The sequence below is a fragment of the Phyllobates terribilis genome, unplaced genomic scaffold, assembly GCF_046119375.1.
Source record: "Phyllobates terribilis strain yellow unplaced genomic scaffold, ASM4611937v1 Scaffold_7__3_contigs__length_470593459, whole genome shotgun sequence".
Taxonomy (NCBI): Eukaryota; Metazoa; Chordata; class Amphibia; order Anura; family Dendrobatidae; genus Phyllobates; species Phyllobates terribilis.
In genome coordinates, this window is record NW_027362767.1 from 179172970 (window position 1) to 179196918 (window position 23949).

The 23949-nt window shown below is 41.3% G+C and overlaps 1 protein-coding gene across 3 annotated transcripts in view; it reads right to left on the reverse strand.

Moving 5' to 3' along the window:
• ADAMTSL4 (ADAMTS like 4) overlaps positions 1 to 23949 on the reverse strand; it is a 201108-nt gene that overhangs the window by 14111 nt on the left and 163048 nt on the right. For all 3 annotated transcript variants that reach the window (XM_073639550.1, XM_073639549.1, XM_073639551.1), the window contains exons 9-11: positions 7290 to 7398; positions 6506 to 6760; positions 5832 to 5961 (exon numbers count right to left, since the gene is read on the reverse strand). In XM_073639550.1, coding sequence (XP_073495651.1) covers positions 5832 to 5961; positions 6506 to 6760; positions 7290 to 7398 — 494 coding nt within the window. The remainder of the gene's footprint in view (positions 1 to 5831; positions 5962 to 6505; positions 6761 to 7289; positions 7399 to 23949) is intronic.

A 23949-nucleotide genomic window follows, 5' to 3' on the forward strand; every position in this document is an offset into this window, starting at 1 on the left:
CAGAGGGATCTATTATATAGAGTCATTACACACAGAGGGATCTATTATATAGAGTCATTACACACAGAGGGATCTATTCTATAGAGTCATTACACACAGAGGGATCTATTCTATAGAGTCATTACACACAGAGGGATCTATTATATAGAGTCATTACACACAGAGGGATCTATTATATAGAGTCATTACACACAGAGGGATCTATTATATAGAGTCATTACACGCAGAGTGATCTATTATATAGAGTCATTACACACAGAGGGATCTATTATATAGAGTCATTACACACAGAGGGATCTATTATATAGAGTCATTACACACAGAGGGATCTATTATATAGAGTCATTACACACAGAGGGATCTATTATATAGAGTCATTACACACAGAGTGATCTTTTATATAGTCATTACACACAGAGGGATCTATTATATAGAGTCATTACACACAGAGTGATCTATTATATAGAGTCATTACACACAGAGTGATCTATTATATAGAGTCATTACACACAGAGGGATCTATTATATAGAGTCATTACAGACAGAGGGATCTATTGTATAGAGTCATTACACACAGAGGGATCTATTCTATAGAGTCATTACACGCAGAGGGATCTATTATATAGAGTCATTACACGCAGAGGGATCTATTATATAGAGTCATTACACACAGAGGGATCTATTCTATAGAGTCATTACACGCAGAGGGATCTATTATATAGAGTCATTACACACAGAGGGATCTATTCTATAGAGTCATTACACACAGAGGGATCTATTCTATAGAGTCATTACACACAGAGGGATCTATTCTATAGAGTCATTACACACAGAGGGATCTATTATATAGAGTCATTACACACAGAGGGATCTATTATATAGAGTCATTACACACAGAGGGATCTATTATATAGAGTCATTACACACAGAGTGATCTATTATATAGAGTCATTACACGCAGAGGGATCTATTATATAGAGTCATTACACACAGAGGGATCTATTATATAGTCATTACACACAGAGGGATCTATTATATAGAGTCATTACACACAGAGTGATCTATTATATAGAGTCATTACACACAGAGTGATCTATTATATAGAGTCATTACACACAGAGGGATCTATTATATAGAGTCATTACACACAGAGGGATCTATTATATAGAGTAATTACACACAGAGGGATCTATTCTATAGAGTCATTACACACAGAGGGATCTATTATATAGAGTCATTACACACAGAGGGATCTATTATATAGAGTCATTACACACAGAGGGATCTATTATATAGAGTCATTACACGCAGAGTGATCTATTATATAGAGTCATTACACGCAGAGGGATCTATTATATAGAGTCATTACACACAGAGGGATCTATTATATAGAGTCATTACACACAGAGGGATCTATTATATAGAGTCATTACACACAGAGTGATCTATTATATAGAGTCATTACACACAGAGTGATCTATTATATAGAGTCATTACACGCAGAGGGATCTATTATATAGAGTCATTACACGCAGAGGGATCTATTATATAGAGTCATTACACGCAGAGGGATCTATTATATAGAGTCATTACACGCAGAGGGATCTATTATATAGAGTCATTACACACAGAGGGATCTATTATATAGAGTCATTACACACAGAGGGATCTATTATATAGAGTAATTACACACAGAGGGATCTATTATATAGAGTCATTACACGCAGAGTGATCTATTATATAGAGTCATTACACGCAGAGGGATCTATTATATAGAGTCATTACACGCAGAGGGATCTATTATATAGAGTCATTACACACAGAGGGATCTATTCTATAGAGTCATTACACACAGAGGGATCTATTATATAGAGTCATTACACACAGAGGGATCTATTATATAGAGTCATTACACACAGAGGGATCTATTATATAGAGTCATTACACACAGAGGGATCTATTATATAGAGTCGTTACACACAGAGGGATCTATTATATAGAGTCGTTACACACAGAGGGATCTATTATATAGAGTCGTTACACACAGAGGGATCTATTATATAGAGTCATTACACACAGAGGGATCTATTATATAGAGTCATTACACACAGAGGGATCTATTATATAGAGTCATTACACACAGAGGGATCTATTATATAGAGTCATTACACACAGAGGGATCTATTCTATAGAGTCATTACACACAGAGGGATCTATTCTATAGAGTCATTACACACAGAGGGATCTATTATATAGAGTCATTACACACAGAGGGATCTATTATATAGAGTCATTACACACAGAGGGATCTATTATATAGAGTCATTACACACAGAGTGATCTATTATATAGAGTCATTACACGCAGAGGGATCTATTATATAGAGTCATTACACACAGAGGGATCTATTATATAGTCATTACACACAGAGGGATCTATTATATAGAGTCATTACACACAGAGTGATCTATTATATAGAGTCATTACACACAGAGTGATCTATTATATAGAGTCATTACACACAGAGGGATCTATTATATAGAGTCATTACACACAGAGGGATCTATTATATAGAGTAATTACACACAGAGGGATCTATTATATAGAGTCATTACACGCAGAGTGATCTATTATATAGAGTCATTACACGCAGAGGGATCTATTATATAGAGTCATTACACGCAGAGGGATCTATTATATAGAGTCATTACACGCAGAGGGATATATTATATAGAGTCATTACACGCAGAGGGATCTATTATATAGAGTCATTACACGCAGAGGGATCTATTATATAGAGTCATTACACGCAGAGGGATCTATTATATAGAGTCATTACACACAGAGGGATCTATTCTATAGAGTCATTACACGCAGAGGGATCTATTATATAGAGTCATTACACGCAGAGGGATCTATTCTATAGAGTCATTACACGCAGAGGGATCTATTCTATAGAGTCATTACACACAGAGGGATCTATTATATAGAGTCATTACACACAGAGGGATCTATTCTATAGAGTCATTACACACAGAGGGATCTATTCTATAGAGTCATTACACACAGAGGGATCTATTATATAGAGTCATTACACACAGAGGGATCTATTATATAGAGTCATTACACACAGAGGGATCTATTATATAGAGTCATTACACGCAGAGTGATCTATTATATAGAGTCATTACACGCAGAGGGATCTATTATATAGAGTCATTACACACAGAGGGATCTATTATATAGAGTCATTACACACAGAGGGATCTATTATATAGAGTCATTACACACAGAGTGATCTATTATATAGAGTCATTACACACAGAGTGATCTATTATATAGAGTCATTACACACAGAGTGATCTATTATATAGAGTCATTACACACAGAGGGATCTATTATATAGAGTCATTACACGCAGAGGGATCTATTATATAGAGTCATTACACGCAGAGTGATCTATTATATAGAGTCATTACACGCAGAGGGATCTATTATATAGAGTCATTACACGCAGAGGGATCTATTATATAGAGTCATTACACGCAGAGGGATCTATTATATAGAGTCATTACACGCAGAGGGATCTATTATATAGAGTCATTACACGCAGAGGGATCTATTCTATAGAGTCATTACACGCAGAGGGATCTATTCTATACAGTCATTACACGCAGAGGGATCTATTATATAGAGTCATTACACGCAGAGGGATCTATTATATAGAGTCATTACACGCAGAGGGATCTATTATATAGAGTCATTACACGCAGAGGGATCTATTATATAGAGTCATTACACGCAGCGGGATCTATTATATAGAGTCATTACACGCAGAGGGATCTATTATATAGAGTCATTACACGCAGAGGGATCTATTATATAGAGTCATTACACACAGAGGGATCTATTATATAGAGTCATTACACAGAGAGGGATCTATTATATAGAGTCATTACACACAGAGGGATCTATTATATAGAGTCATTACACACAGGGATCTATTATATAGAGTCATTACACACAGAGTGATCTATTATATAGAGTCATTACACACAGAGGGATCTATTATATAGAGTCATTACACACAGAGGGATCTATTATATAGAGTAATTACACACAGAGGGATCTATTATATAGAGTCATTACACACAGAGGGATCTATTATATAGAGTCATTACACACAGGGATCTATTATATAGTCATTACACACAGAGGGATCTATTATATAGAGTCATTACACACAGAGTGATCTATTATATAGAGTCATTACACACAGAGGGATCTATTATATAGAGTCATTACACACAGAGTGATCTATTTCAAGCTTACTTCTGTTAATGTTGAGGATTATGGCTTACAGCCAATGAAAACACAAAAGTCATTATCTCAGTAAATTAAAATAATTTACAAAAAACACCTGCAAAGGCTTCCGAAGCGTTTAAAAAGGTCCCTTAGTCTGTTTCAGTAGGCTCCACAATCATGGGGAAGACTGCTGACTTGACAGATGTCCAGAAGGCAGTCACTGACACCCTCCACAAGGTCCCAGAGTCTGGAGGAAGAGTGGAGAGGCCACAATCCAAGCTGCTTGAGGTCTAGTGTGAAGTTTCCACAATCAGTGATGGTTTGGGGGGCCATGTCATCTGCTGGTGCAGGTCCACTGTGGTTTATCAAGACCAAAGTCAGCGCAGCCATCTACCAGGACATTTTACAGCACTTCATGTTTCCCTCTGCTGACAAGCTTTTTGGAGATGGAAATGTCATTCTCCAGCAGGACTCGGCCCCTGTCCACACTGCAAAAGTACCAATACCTGGTTTACACACAACAGTATCACTGTGCTTGATTGGCAGCAAACTCGCCTGACCTTAACCCCATAGAGAATCTATTATAGAGAATCTATGGGGTATAGTCAAGAAGAAGATGAGGGACCCCAGACCCAACAATGCAGATGAGCTGAAGGCTGCTATCAAAGCCACCTGGGCTTCTATAACACCTCAGCAGGGCCACAGGCTGATCGCCTCCATGCCACATTGCCGTATTGATGCAGTAATTGATGCAAAAGGAGCCCGACCAAGTATTGAGGCATTTACTGAACATACATTTCAGTAGGACAACATTTCTGATTTTAAAAAACATTTTTCCAGCTGTTGTTATAAAGTATTCTAATTTACTGAGATAATGACTTTTGTGTTGTCATTGGCTGTAAGCCATAATCATCAACATTAACAGAAATAAACACGTGAAATAGATCACTCTGTGTGTAATGACTCTATATAATAGATCCCTCTGTGTGTAATGACTCTATATAATAGATCACTCTGTGTGTAATGACTCTATATAATAGATCCCTCTGTGTGTAATGACTCTATATAATAGATCCCTCTGTGTGTAATGACTCTATATAATAGATCCCTCTGTGTGTAATGACTCTATATAATAGATCACTCTGTGTGTAATGACTCTATATAATAGATCCCTCTGTGTGTAATGACTCTATATAATAGATCCCTCTGCGTGTAATGACTCTATATAATAGATCCCCCTGTGTGTAATGACTCTATATAATAGATCCCTCTGCGTGTAATGACTCTATATAATAGATCCCTCTGTGTGTAATGACTCTATATAATAGATCCCTCTGTGTGTAATGACTCTATATAATAGATCCCTCTGTGTGTAATGACTCTATATAATAGATCCCTCTGTGTGTAATGACTCTATATAATATAGGAGTTTCACTTTTTGTATTGAAGAACTGAAATAAATTTACTTTTTGATGCTATTCTAATTTAGTGAGATGCGCCTGTATATGGTGATGCTCTGGGCTTACAATGCAGGGCAGGGCTGGGTGTTACAGGCCTCCTCCTGAGGGAATGGCTTTGTTGATGAGTCGCATTCATCCTCATTAACCTCATCCAAGGAACTCCTGGAGACGCACTGGTAAATGGGGTACCAGAACCCTAAAAAAAAAAAAAAAAAAAAGGTGTTACAGTGATAAAAAATACAATCCTGCCAAATTATGTATTTGTATGGTTGGGTTCACAAGCAAAAAATTGTGACAAAAAATGCCACAAGTCCTGGCTGAAGGTATCAAGTCAAAGTTTGAGCAGCAAAGTGTATATGGGGCCTCTTCCATGTTCCTTTTGACAGTAAATTGAAATGAATAAAATAAAGTGCTATCCTGTGCCTAAATAATACCACTGTACAGTGTCCTCATCCTACCAGACAGTCCCGACATAATGCTACCGCTTAGTCCTTTAATGACCGGACTTTATCTGCCCCGCTTTTGGAGGGAAAGTCTCGGGACCTGAAGTGCAAAGGCACTGGACTTTGATGAACTCAACTGTTGGGTGGGTTGATTGGGGTGGTACTGGATCTTACGATAGGTGATCAATCACAGATCAGTGGGGGCCCTGAAGCTCAACATCCCCATTGATCAGTTGTCGTTAGCTCCAGTGGTGGCCGAATGTTTGGAGCTGTACAGCACAGCTCCGGCCCACTCACCTTTCCCACAGGTGACCGAGCATGGCGTATTTCCAACTCGTCTCCAGAAAAACTGAGGTTGTTCTGGCCAATAGTGAACAGGGGGCGCCGAAAGAGGAGGGATGCGGATGTTGCGCTGCAAAGTGCCGGGGGGCCGAACTGGTGGTGGTGGCCTTGCTTGAGGCGGTGGGACCACCCGGGGGCGTTCCTCCACAGGGTGATTTCGTATGCTGTTCTGTGGCAGGGAATCGCTGGAAGCCACTGACCTCAGAGAACCTACAGAGAGAATATATATCAGGTAAAAGAGAGAACTTGGATGAAACCCAACGGTGAGGTCCATGGGTCAAGGATGAGAGCCGGTACCCCGTCATTTTTGGCTGTCTACGATGAAACAGAGGAAGAGAACAGTCTCTAGTGCCACCTAGCTGCCTGAAAATGGAGAAAATACTGGTCTAGCTGTATATCCTAATGGGCCTCATACACAATAGATAGTTGTCGGCCAAAGGATCATGTATATACCAAACCACCATACACAGGAGTCTACAAGTGAGTCGCTGCCAGACTGCTCTGGCGGAGGCTTATCTTGCCAAGATAAAAAAAAGGATCGCTAGTCCGAAATTTCCCCAACAGATGAGTTGGGAGGCCCCCTGCCGATATTCGTCTCATGTATTTGGGGACATTGAGTCATGTAACAAGACTCTCTTTAAAGGGTCAATATTGACTTCTAGGATAGCTACTTCCAATAGGTGGCGCTAGAGACCCTGCTCACTTCCTAAATATGAATCTCTAAAAAGGGGGCTCTTACCGTATTCCTGCGAGGGGACGTGGGAGACATGGCCGGGATTATCAGAGCTGGACGGCGAGGAGACAAAATACTGAAATGAGACCCCAGGATTATCTTGCTGAAATATCATCTGTAATGGAAATGGAATAAATAGTTCGGTGAGTAGACTTCCTTTATAAGACGGATATAATTACCTACAGTCCCGAGTGTTGTGGGACTGTCATGCAAGCAGGACTCCAAAGGAATAGGGCTAATGTCAATTTGCATTCAGTTGCAGGCTATAGAGCATGCTGGGAATTGTAGTTTGGCTACAGCTGCAGTAAGAGGTGTTTGGCACTAGGTGGTGCTGCAGCCCCTATATACACTGCATAGGGAACTCTGGGGCAGCAATGTTTGACATACTGATCGGACACTACTGTAGCACAATGTGACCGCTATCATTACACAGGACTGCACAATGTGACTTGTGATTACACAGGACTGCATAATGTGACCGCTATAATTACACAGGACTGCACGATGTAACTTGTGATTACACAGGACTGCATAATGTGACGGCTATCATTACACAGGACTGCACAATGTGACTTGTGATTACACAGGACTGCATAATGTGACCGCTATAATTACACAGGACTGCACGATGTAACTTGTGATTACACAGGACTGCATAATGTGACCGCTATCATTACACAGGACTGCACAATGTGACTTGTGATTACACAGGACTGCATCATGTGACCGCTATAATTACACAGGACTGCACGATGTAACTTGTGATTACACAGGACTGCATAATGTGACCGCTATAATTACACAGGACTGCACAATGTGACTTGTGATTACACAGGACTGCATAATGTGACCTCTATAATTACACAGGACTGCACAACGTGACTTGTGATTGCACAGGACTGCACAATGTGACTTGTGATTACACAGGACTGCACAGTGGGACCGCTATAATTACACAGGACTGCACAATGTGACCGCTATCATTACACAGGACTGCACAACATGACCGCTATCATTACACAGGACTGCATAATGTGATCGCTATAATTACACAGGACTGCACGATGTAACTTGTGATTACACAGGACTGCATAATGTGACCGCTATAATTACACAAGACTGCACAATGTGACTTGTGATTACACAGGACTGCATAATGTGACCGCTATAATTACACAGGACTGCACAATGTGACTTGTGATTACACAGGACTGCATAATGTGACCGCTATCATTACACAGGACTGCACAATGTGACTTGTGATTACACAGGACTGCATAATGTGACCACTATAAATACACAGGACTGCACAACGTGACTTGTGATTACACAGGACTGCATAATGTGACCGCTATAATTACACAGGACTGCACAATGTGACTTGTGATTACACAGGACTGCATAATGTGACCTCTATAATTACACAGGACTGCACAACGTGACTTGTGATTACACAGGACTGCACAATGTGACTTGTGATTACACAGGACTGCACAGTGGGACCGCTATAATTACACAGGACTGCACAATGTGACCGCTATCATTACACAGGACTGCACAACGTGACCGCTATCATTACACAGGACTGCATAATGTGATCGCTATAATTACACAGGACTGCAAGATGTAACTTGTGATTACACAGGACTGCATAATGTGACCGCTATAATTACACAAGACTGCACAATGTGACTTGTGATTACACAGGAATGCATAATGTGACCGCTATCATTACACAGGACTGCACAATGTGACTTGTGATTACACAGGACTGCATAATGTGACCGCTATAATTACACAGGACTGCACAATGTGACTTGTGATTACACAGGACTGCATAATGTGACCGCTATAATTACACAAGACTGCACAATGTGACTTGTGATTACACAGGACTGCATAATGTGACCACTATAATTACACAGGACTGCACAACGTGACTTGTGATTACACAGGACTGCATAATGTGACCACTATAATTACACAGGACTGCACAACGTGACTTGTGATTACACAGGACTGCATAATGTGACCGCTATAATTACACAGAACTGCACAACGTGACTTGTGATTACACAGGACTGCATAATGTGACCGCTATAATTACACAGGACTGCACAATGTGACCGCTATCACTACACAGGACTGCACAACGTGACCGCTAACATTACACAGGACTGCATAATGTGACCGCTATAATTACACAGGACTGCACGATGTAACTTGTGATTACACAGGACTGCATAATGTGACCGCTATAATTACACAAGACTGCACAATGTGACTTGTGATTACACAGGCCTGCATAATGTGACCGCTATCATTACACAGGACTGCACAATGTGACTTGTGATTACACAGGACTGCATAATGTGACCGCTATAATTACACAGGACTGCACAATGTGACTTGTGATTACAAAGGACTGCATAATGTGACCGCTATAATTACACAAGACTGCACAATGTGACTTGTGATTACACAGGACTGCATAATGTGACCACTATAATTACAAAGGACTGCACAACGTGACTTGTGATTACACAGGACTTCATAATGTGACCGCTATAATTACACAGGACTGCACAATGTGACTTGTGATTACACAGGACTGCATAATGTGACCTCTATAATTACACAGGACTGCACAACGTGACTTGTGATTACACAGGACTGCATAATGTGACCGCTATAATTACACAGGACTGCACAATGAGACTGCTATAATTACATAAGACTGCATAATGTGACCGCTATAATTACACAGGACTGCACAACGTGACATGTGATTACACAGGACTGCACAATGTGACCGCTATAATTACACAGGACTGCACAATGTGACTTGTGATTACACAGGACTGCACAATGTGACCGCTATCATTACACAAGACTGCACAATGTGACTTGTGATTACACAGGACTGCATAATGTGACCGCTATAATTACACAAGACTGCACAATGTGACTTGTGATTACACAGGACTGCATAATGTGACCGCTATAATTACACAGGACTGCAAGATGTAACTTGTGATTACACAGGACTGCATAATGTGACCGCTATCATTACACAGGACTGCACAATGTGACTTGTGATTACACAGGACTGCATAATGTGACCGCTATAATTACACAGGACTGCACGATGTAACTTGTGATTACACAGGACTGCATAATGTGACCGCTATAATTACACAAGACTGCACAATGTGACTTGTGATTACACAGGACTGCATAATGTGACCGCTATCATTACACAGGACTGCACAATGTGACTTGTGATTACACAGGACTGCATAATGTGACCGCTATAATTACACAGGACTGCACGATGTAACTTGTGATTACACAGGACTGCATAATGTGACGGCTATCATTACACAGGACTGCACAATGTGACTTGTGATTACACAGGACTGCATAATGTGACCGCTATAATTACACAGGACTGCACGATGTAACTTGTGATTACACAGGACTGCATAATGTGACCGCTATCATTACACAGGACTGCACAATGTGACTTGTGATTACACAGGACTGCATAATGTGACCGCTATAATTACACAGGACTGCACGATGTAACTTGTGATTACACAGGACTGCATAATGTGACCGCTATAATTACACAGGACTGCAAATTGTGACTTGTGATTACACAGGACTGCATAATGTGACCTCTATAATTACACAGGACTGCACAACGTGACTTGTGATTGCACAGGACTGCACAATGTGACTTGTGATTACACAGGACTGCACAGTGGGACCGCTATAATTACACAGGACTGCACAACGTGACCGCTATCATTACACAGGACTGCACAACATGACCGCTATCATTACACAGGACTGCATAATGTGATCGCTATAATTACACAGGACTGCACGATGTAACTTGTGATTACACAGGACTGCATAATGTGACCGCTATAATTACACAAGACTGCACAATGTGACTTGTGATTACACAGGAATGCATAATGTGACCGCTATAATTACACAAGACTGCACAATGTGACTTGTGATTACACAGGACTGCATAATGTGACCGCTATAATTACACAGGACTGCACAATGTGACTTGTGATTACACAGGACTGCATAATGTGACCGCTATCATTACACAGGACTGCACAATGTGACTTGTGATTACACAGGACTGCATAATGTGACCACTATAATTACACAGGACTGCACAACGTGACTTGTGATTACACAGGACTGCATAATGTGACCGCTATAATTACACAGGACTGCACAATGTGACTTGTGATTACACAGGACTGCATAATGTGACCTCTATAATTACACAGGACTGCACAACGTGACTTGTGATTACACAGGACTGCACAATGTGACTTGTGATTACACAGGACTGCACAGTGGGACCGCTATAATTACACAGGACTGCACAATGTGACCGCTATCATTACACAGGACTGCACAACGTGACCGCTATCATTACACAGGACTGCATAATGTGATCGCTATAATTACACAGGACTGCAAGATGTAACTTGTGATTACACAGGACTGCATAATGTGACCGCTATAATTACACAAGACTGCACAATGTGACTTGTGATTACACAGGAATGCATAATGTGACCGCTATCATTACACAGGACTGCACAATGTGACTTGTGATTACACAGGACTGCATAATGTGACCGCTATAATTACACAGGACTGCACAATGTGACTTGTGATTACACAGGACTGCATAATGTGACCGCTATAATTACACAAGACTGCACAATGTGACTTGTGATTACACAGGACTGCATAATGTGACCACTATAATTACACAGGACTGCACAACGTGACTTGTGATTACACAGGACTGCATAATGTGACCACTATAATTACACAGGACTGCACAACGTGACTTGTGATTACACAGGACTGCATAATGTGACCGCTATAATTACACAGGACTGCACAACGTGACTTGTGATTACACAGGACTGCATAATGTGACCGCTATAATTACACAGGACTGCACAATGTGACCGCTATCACTACACAGGACTGCACAACGTGACCGCTAACATTACACAGGACTGCATAATGTGACCGCTATAATTACACAGGACTGCACAATGTAACTTGTGATTACACAGGACTGCATAATGTGACCGCTATAATTACACAAGACTGCACAATGTGACTTGTGATTACACAGGACTGCATAATGTGACCGCTATCATTACACAGGACTGCACAATGTGACTTGTGATTACACAGGACTGCATAATGTGACCGCTATAATTACACAGGACTGCACAATGTGACTTGTGATTACAAAGGACTGCATAATGTGACCGCTATAATTACACAAGACTGCACAATGTGACTTGTGATTACACAGGACTGCATAATGTGACCACTATAATTACAAAGGACTGCACAACGTGACTTGTGATTACACAGGACTTCATAATGTGACCGCTATAATTACACAGGACTGCACAATGTGACTTGTGATTACACAGGACTGCATAATGTGACCTCTATAATTACACAGGACTGCACAACGTGACTTGTGATTACACAGGACTGCATAATGTGACCGCTATAATTACACAGGACTGCACAATGAGACTGCTATAATTACATAAGACTGCATAATGTGACCGCTATAATTACACAGGACTGCACAACGTGACTTGTGATTACACAGGACTGCACAATGTGACCGCTATAATTACACAGGACTGCACAATGTGACTTGTGATTACACAGGACTGCACAATGTGACCGCTATCATTACACAAGACTGCACAATGTGACTTGTGATTACACAGGACTGCATAATGTGACCGCTATAATTACACAAGACTGCACAATGTGACTTGTGATTACACAGGACTGCATAATGTGACCGCTATAATTACACAGGACTGCACGATGTAACTTGTGATTACACAGGACTGCATAATGTGACCGCTATCATTACACAGGACTGCACAATGTGACTTGTGATTACACAGGACTGCATAATGTGACCGCTATAATTACACAGGACTGCACGATGTAACTTGTGATTACACAGGACTGCATAATGTGACCGCTATAATTACACAAGACTGCACAATGTGACTTGTGATTACACAGGACTGCATAATGTGACCGCTATCATTACACAGGACTGCACAATGTGACTTGTGATTACACAGGACTGCATAATGTGACCGCTATAATTACACAGGACTGCACGATGTAACTTGTGATTACACAGGACTGCATAATGTGACCGCTATCATTACAAAGGACTGCACAATGTGACTTGTGATTACACAGGACTGCATAATGTGACCGCTATAATTACACAGGACTGCACGATGTAACTTGTGATTACACAGGACTGCATAATGTGACCGCTATAATTACACAAGACTGCACAATGTGACTTGTGATTACACAGGACTGCATAATGTGACAGCTATCATTACACAGGACTGCACAATGTGACTTGTGATTACACAGGACTGCATAATGTGACCGCTATAATTACACAGGACTGCACAATGTGACTTGTGATTACACAGGACTGCATAATGTGACCGCTATCATTACACAGGACTGCACAATGTGACTTGTGATTACACAGGACTGCATAATGTGACCACTATAATTACACAGGACTGCACAACGTGACTTGTGATTACACAGGACTGCATAATGTGACCGCTATAATTACACAGGACTGCACAATGTGACTTGTGATTACACAGGACTGCATAATGTGACCTCTATAATTACACAGGACTGCACAACGTGACTTGTGATTACACAGGACTGCACAATGTGACTTGTGATTACACAGGACTGCACAGTGGGACCGCTATAATTACACAAGACTGCACAACGTGACTTGTGATTACACAGGACTTCATAATGTGACCGCTATAATTACACAGGACTGCACAATGTGACTTGTGATTACACAGGACTGCATAATGTGACCTCTATAATTACACAGGACTGCACAACGTGACTTGTGATTACACAGGACTGCATAATGTGACCGCTATAATTACACAGGACTGCACAATGAGACTGCTATAATTACATAAGACTGCATAATGTGACCGCTATAATTACACAGGACTGCACAACGTGACTTGTGATTACACAGGACTGCACAATGTGACCGCTATAATTACACAGGACTGCACAATGTGACTTGTGATTACACAGGACTGCACAATGTGACCGCTATCATTACACAAGACTGCACAATGTGACTTGTGATTACACAGGACTGCATAATGTGACCGCTATAATTACACAAGACTGCACAATGTGACTTGTGATTACACAGGACTGCATAATGTGACCGCTATAATTACACAGGACTGCACGATGTAACTTGTGATTACACAGGACTGCATAATGTGACCGCTATCATTACACAGGACTGCACAATGTGACTTGTGATTACACAGGACTGCATAATGTGACCGCTATAATTACACAGGACTGCACGATGTAACTTGTGATTACACAGGACTGCATAATGTGACCGCTATAATTACACAAGACTGCACAATGTGACTTGTGATTACACAGGACTGCATAATGTGACCGCTATCATTACACAGGACTGCACAATGTGACTTGTGATTACACAGGACTGCATAATGTGACCGCTATAATTACACAGGACTGCACGATGTAACTTGTGATTACACAGGACTGCATAATGTGACCGCTATCATTACAAAGGACTGCACAATGTGACTTGTGATTACACAGGACTGCATAATGTGACCGCTATAATTACACAGGACTGCACGATGTAACTTGTGATTACACAGGACTGCATAATGTGACCGCTATAATTACACAAGACTGCACAATGTGACTTGTGATTACACAGGACTGCATAATGTGACAGCTATCATTACACAGGACTGCACAATGTGACTTGTGATTACACAGGACTGCATAATGTGACCGCTATAATTACACAGGACTGCACAATGTGACTTGTGATTACACAGGACTGCATAATGTGACCGCTATCATTACACAGGACTGCACAATGTGACTTGTGATTACACAGGACTGCATAATGTGACCACTATAATTACACAGGACTGCACAACGTGACTTGTGATTACACAGGACTGCATAATGTGACCGCTATAATTACACAGGACTGCACAATGTGACTTGTGATTACACAGGACTGCATAATGTGACCTCTATAATTACACAGGACTGCACAACGTGACTTGTGATTACACAGGACTGCACAATGTGACTTGTGATTACACAGGACTGCACAGTGGGACCGCTATAATTACACAGGACTGCACAATGTGACCGCTATCATTACACAGGACTGCACAACGTGACCGCTATCATTACACAGGACTGCATAATGTGATCGCTATAATTACACAGGACTGCACGATGTAACTTGTGATTACACAGGACTGCATAATGTGACCGCTATAATTACGCAAGACTGCACAATGTGACTTGTGATTACACAGGAATGCATAATGTGACCGCTATCATTACACAGGACTGCACAATGTGACTTGTGATTACACAGGACTGCATAATGTGACCGCTATAATTACACAGGACTGCACAATGTGACTTGTGATTACACAGGACTGCATAATGTGACCGCTATAATTACACAAGACTGCACAATGTGACTTGTGATTACACAGGACTGCATAATGTGACCACTATAATTACACAGGACTGCACAACGTGACTTGTGATTACACAGGACTGCATAATGTGACCACTATAATTACACAGGACTGCACAACGTGACTTGTGATTACACAGGACTGCATAATGTGACCGCTATAATTACACAGGACTGCACAATGTGACCGCTATCACTACACAGGACTGCACAACGTGACCGCTATCATTACACAGGACTGCATAATGTGACCGCTATAATTACACAGGACTGCACAATGTGACTTGTGATTACACAGGACTGCATAATGTGACCGCTATAATTACACAAGACTGCACAATGTGACTTGTGATTACACAGGACTGCATAATGTGACCACTATAATTACACAGGACTGCACAACGTGACTTGTGATTACACAGGACTGCATAATGTGACCGCTATAATTACACAAGACTGCACAATGTGACTTGTGATTACACAGGACTGCATAATGTGACCGCTATCATTACACAGGACTGCACAATGTGACTTGTGATTACACAGGACTGCATAATGTGACCGCTATAATTACACAGGACTGCACAATGTGACTTGTGATTACACAGGACTGCATAATGTGACCGCTATAATTACACAAGACTGCACAATGTGACTTGTGATTACACAGGACTGCATAATGTGACCACTATAATTACACAGGACTGCACAACGTGACTTGTGATTACACAGGACTGCATAATGTGACCGCTATAATTACACAGGACTGCACAATGTGACTTGTGATTACACAGGACTGCATAATGTGACCTCTATAATTACACAGGACTGCACAACGTGACTTGTGATTACACAGGACTGCATAATGTGACCGCTATAATTACACAGGACTACACAATGAGACTGCTATAATTACATAAGACTGCATAATGTGACCGCTATAATTACACAGGACTGCACAACGTGACTTGTGATTACACAGGACTGCACAATGTGACCGCTATCATTACACAAGACTGCACAATGTGACTTGTGATTACACAGGACTGCATAATGTGACCGCTATAATTACACAGGACTGCACGATGTAACTTGTGATTACACAGGACTGCATAATGTGACCGCTATAATTACACAAGACTGCACAATGTGACTTGTGATTACACAGGACTGCATAATGTGACAGCTATCATTACACAGGACTGCACAATGTGACTTGTGATTACACAGGACTGCATAATGTGACCGCTATAATTACACAAGACTGCACAATGTGACTTGTGATTACACAGGACTGCATAATGTGACCGCTATAATTACACAGGACTGCACGATGTAACTTGTGATTACACAGGACTGCATAATGTGACCACTATCATTACACAGGACTGCACAATGTGACTTGTGATTACACAGGACTGCATAATGTGACCGCTATAATTACACAGGACTGCACGATGTAACTTGTGATTACACAGGACTGCATAATGTGACCGCTATAATTACACAAGACTGCACAATGTGACTTGTGAATACACAGGACTGCATAATGTGACCGCTATCATTACACAGGACTGCACAATGTGACTTGTGATTACACAGGACTGCATAATGTGACCGCTATAATTACACAGGACTGCACAATGTGACTTGTGATTACACAGGACTGCATAATGTGACCGCTATCATTACACAGGACTGCACAATGTGACTTGTGATTACACAGGACTGCATAATGTGACCACTATAATTACACAGGACTGCACAACGTGACTTGTGATTACACAGGACTGCATAATGAGACCGCTATAATTACACAGGACTGCACAATGTGACTTGTGATTACACAGGACTGCATAATGTGACCTCTATAATTACACAGGACTGCACAACGTGACTTGTGATTACACAGGACTGCACAATGTGACTTGTGATTCCACAGGACTGCACAGTGGGACCGCTATAATTACACAGGACTGCACAATGTGACCGCTATCATTACACAGGACTGCACAACGTGACCGCTATCATTACACAGGACTGCATAATGTGACCGCTATAATTACACAGGACTGCACGATGTAACTTGTGATTACACAGGACTGCATAATGTGACCGCTATAATTACACAAGACTGCACAATGTGACTTGTGATTACACAGGACTGCATAATGTGACCGCTATCATTACACAGGACTGCACAATGTGACTTGTGATTACACAGGACTGCATAATGTGACCGCTATAATTACACAGGACTGCACAATGTGACTTGTGATTACACAGGACTGCATAATGTGACCGCTATAATTACACAAGACTGCACAATGTGACTTGTGATTACACAGGACTGCATAATGTGACCACTATAATTACACAGGACTGCACATCGTGACTTGTGATTACACAGGACTGCATAATGTGACCACTATAATTACACAGGACTGCACAACTTGACTTGTGATTACACAGGACTGCATAATGTGACCGCTATAATTACACAGGACTGCACAATGTGACCGCTATCACTACACAGGACTGCACAACGTGACCGCTATCATTACACAGGACTGCAAAATGTGACCGCTATAATTACACAGGACTGCACGATGTAACTTGTGATTACACAGGACTGCATAATGTGACCGCTATAATTACACAAGACTGCACAATGTGACTTGTGATTACACAGGACTGCATAATGTGACCGCTATCATTACACAGGACTGCACAATGTGACTTGTGATTACACAGGACTGCATAATGTGACCGCTATAATTACACAGGACTGCACAATGTGACTTGTGATTACAAAGGACTGCATAATGTGACCGCTATAATTACACAAGACTGCACAATGTGACTTGTGATTACACAGGACTGCATAATGTGACCACTATAATTACAAAGGACTGCACAACGTGACTTGTGATTACACAGGACTGCATAATGAGACCGCTATAATTACACAGGACTGCACAATGTGACTTGTGATTACACAGGACTGCATAATGTGACCTCTATAATTACACAGGACTGCACAACGTGACTTGTGATTACACAGGACTGCACAATGTGACTTGTGATTCCACAGGACTGCACAGTGGGACCGCTATAATTACACAGGACTGCACAATGTGACCGCTATCATTACACAGGACTGCACAACGTGACCGCTATCATTACACAGGACTGCATAATGTGACCGCTATAATTACACAGGACTGCACGATGTAACTTGTGATTACACAGGACTGCATAATGTGACCGCTATAATTACACAAGACTGCACAATGTGACTTGTGATTACACAGGACTGCATAATGTGACCGCTATCATTACACAGGACTGCACAATGTGACTTGTGATTACACAGGACTGCATAATGTGACCGCTATAATTACACAGGACTGCACAATGTGACTTGTGATTACACAGGACTGCATAATGTGACCGCTATAATTACACAAGACTGCACAATGTGACTTGTGATTACACAGGACTGCATAATGTGACCACTATAATTACACAGGACTGCACAACGTGACTTGTGATTACACAGGACTGCATAATGTGACCACTATAATTACACAGGACTGCACAACTTGACTTGTGATTACACAGGACTGCATAATGTGACCGCTATAATTACACAGGACTGCACAATGTGACCGCAATCACTACACAGGACTGCACAACGTGACCGCTATCATTACACAGGACTGCAAAATGTGACCGCTATAATTACACAGGACTGCACGATGTAACTTGTGATTACACAGGACTGCATAATGTGACCGCTATAATTACACAAGACTGTACAATGTGACTTGTGATTACACAGGACTGCATAATGTGACCGCTATCATTACACAGGACTGCACAATGTGACTTGTGATTACACAGGACTGCATAATGTGACCGCTATAATTACACAGGACTGCACAATGTGACTTGTGATTACAAAGGACTGCATAATGTGACCGCTATAATTACACAAGACTGCACAATGTGACTTGTGATTACACAGGACTGCATAATGTGACCACTATAATTACAAAGGACTGCACAACGTGACTTGTGATTACACAGGACTGCATAATGTGACCGCTATAATTACACAGGACTGCACAATGTGACTTGTGATTACACAGGACTGCATAATGTGACCCCTATAATTACACAGGACTGCACAATGAGACTGCTATAATTACATAAGACTGCATAATGTGACCGCTATAATTACACAGGACTGCACAACGTGACTTGTGATTACACAGGACTGCACAATGTGACCGCTATCATTACACAAGACTGCACAATGTGACTTGTGATTACACAGGACTGCATAATGTGACCGCTATAATTACACAAGACTGCACAATGTGACTTGTGATTACACAGGACTGCATAATGTGACCGCTATAATTACACAGGACTGCACGATGTAACTTGTGATTACACAGGACTGCATAATGTGACCGCTATCATTACACAGGACTGCACAATGTGACTTGTGATTACACAGGACTGCATAATGTGACCGCTATAATTACACAGGACTACACGATGTAACTTGTGATTACACAGGACTGCATAATGTGACCGCTATAATTACACAAGACTGCACAATGTGACTTGTGATTACACAGGACTGCATAATGTGACCGCTATCATTACACAGGACTGCACAATGTGACTTGTGATTACACAGGACTGCATAATGTGACCGCTATAATTACACAGGACTGCACAATGTGACTTGTGATTACACAGGACTGCATAACGTGACCGCTATAATTACACAAGACTGCACAATGTGACTTGTGATTACATAGGACTGCATAATGTGACCACTATAATTACACAGGACTGCACAACGTGACTTGTGATTACACAGGACTGCATAATGTGACCACTATAATTACACAGGACTGCACAATGTGACTTGTGATTACACAGGACTGCATAATGTGACCGCTATAATTACACAGGACTGCACAATGTGACCCCTATCATTACACAGGACTGCACAACGTGACCGCTATCATTACACAGGACTGCATAATGTGACCGCTATAATTACACAGGACTGCACGATGTAACTTGTGATTACACAGGACTGCATAATGTGACCTCTATAATTACACAAGACTGCACAATGTGACTTGTGATTACACAGGACTGCATAATGTGACCGCTATCATTACACAGGACTGCACAATGTGACTTGTGATTACACAGGACTGCATAATGTGACCGCTATAATTACACAGGACTGCACAATGTGACTTGTGATTACACAGGACTGCATAATGTGACCGCTATAAATACACAAGACTGCACAATGTGACTTGTGATTACACAGGACTGCATAATGTGACCACTATAATTACACAGGACTGCACAATGTGACTTGTGATTACACAGGACTGCATAATGTGACCGCTATAATTACACAGGACTGCACAATGTGACTTGTGATTACACAGGACTGCATAATGTGACCTCTATGATTACACAGGACTGCACAACGTGACTTGTGATTACACAGGACTGCATAATGTGACCGCTATAATTACACAGGACTGCACAATGAGACTGCTATAATTACATAAGACTGCATAATGTGACCGCTATAATTACACAGGACTGCATAACGTGACTTGTGATTACACAGGACTGCACAATGTGACCGCTATCATTACACAAGACTGCACAACGTGACTTGTGATTACACAGGACTGCACAATGTGACCGCTATAATTACACAGGACTGCACAACGTGACTTGTGATTACACAGGACTGCACAATGTGACCGCTATCATTACACAGGACTGCACAATGTGACTTGTGATTACACAAGACTGCATAATGTGACCGCTATAATTACACAGGACTGCACAATGTGACTTGTGATTACACAGGACTGCATAATGTGACCACTATAATTACACAGGACTGCACAACGTGACTTGTGATTACACAGGACTGCATAATGTGACCACTAAAATTACACAGGCCTGCACAATGTGACTTGTGATTACACAGGACTGCATAATGTGACCTCTATAATTACACAGGACTGCACAATGTGACTTGTGATTACACAGGACTGCATAATGTGACCGCTATAACTACACAGGACTGCACAATGAGACTGCTATAATTACATAAGGCTGCACAATGTGACCGCTATAATTACACAGGACTGCACAACGTGACTTGTGATTACACAGGACTGCACAATGTGACCGCTATCATTACACAAGACGGCACAACGTGACTTGTGATTACACAGGACTGCACAATGTGACCGCTATCATTACACAGGACTGCACAATGTGACTTGTGATTACACAGGACTGCATAATGTGACCGCTATAATTACACAGGACTGCACAATGTGACTTGTGATTACACAGGACTGCATAATGTGACCGCTATAATTACACAGGACTGCACAATGTGACTTGTGATTGCACAGGACTGCATAATGTGACCGCTATAATTACACAAGACTGCACAATGTGACTTGTGATTACACAGGACTGCATAATGTGACCGCTATAATTACACAAGACTGCACAATGTGACTTGTGATTACACAGGACTGCATAATGTGACCGCTATAATTACACAGGACTGCACAACGTGACTTGTGATTACACAGGACTGCATAATGTGACCGCTATAATTACAAAGGATTGCACAATGTGACTTGTGATTACACAGGACTGCATAATGTGACCGCTATAATTACACAGGACTGCACAATGTGACTTGTGATTACACAGGACTGCATAATGTGACCGCTATAATTACACAGGACTGCACAACGTGACTTGTGATTACACAGGACTGCAGAATGTGACCGCTATAATTACACAGGACTGCACAATGTGACTTGTGATTACACAGGACTGAATAATGTGACCGCTATAATTACACAGGACTGCACAACGTGACTTGTGATTACACAGGACTGCATAATGTGACAGCTATAATTACACAGGACTACACAATGTGACTTGTGATTACACAGGACTGCATAATGTGACCGCTATAATTACACAGGACTGCACAATGTGACTTGTGATTACACATGACTGCACAGTGAGGCCACTATAATTACACAAGACTGCACAATGTGACTTGTGATTACACAGGACTGCATAATGTGACTTGTGATTACACAGGACTGCATAATGTGACCGCTATAATTACACAGGACTGCACAATGTGACTTGTGATTACACAGGACTGCACAATGAGACTGCTATAATTACACAGGACTGCACAATGTGACTTGCCATTACACAGGACTGCATAATGAGACTGCTATAATTACACAGGACTGCACAATGTGACTTGTCATTACACAGGACTGCACAATGAGACTGCTATAATTACACAGGACTGCATAATGTGACCGCTATAATTACACAGAACTGCACAATGTGACTTGTGATTACACAGGACTGCACAGTGAGGCCACTATAATTACACAAGACTGCACAATGTGACTTGTGATTACACAGGACTGCATAATGTGACCGCTAAAATTACACAGGACTGCACAATGTGACTTGTGATTACACAGGACTGCATAATGTGACCACTAAAATTACACAGGACTGCACAATGTGACTTGTGATTACACAGGACTGCATAATGTGACCTCTATAATTACACAGGACTGCACAATGTGACTTGTGATTACACAGGACTGCATAATGTGACCGCTATAACTACACAGGACTGCACAATGAGACTGCTATAATTACATAAGGCTGCACAATGTGACCGCTATAATTACACAGGACTGCACAACGTGACTTGTGATTACACAGGACTGCACAATGTGACCGCTATCATTACACAAGACGGCACAACGTGACTTGTGATTACACAGGACTGCACAATGTGACCGCTATCATTACACAGGACTGCACAATGTGACTTGTGATTACACAGGACTG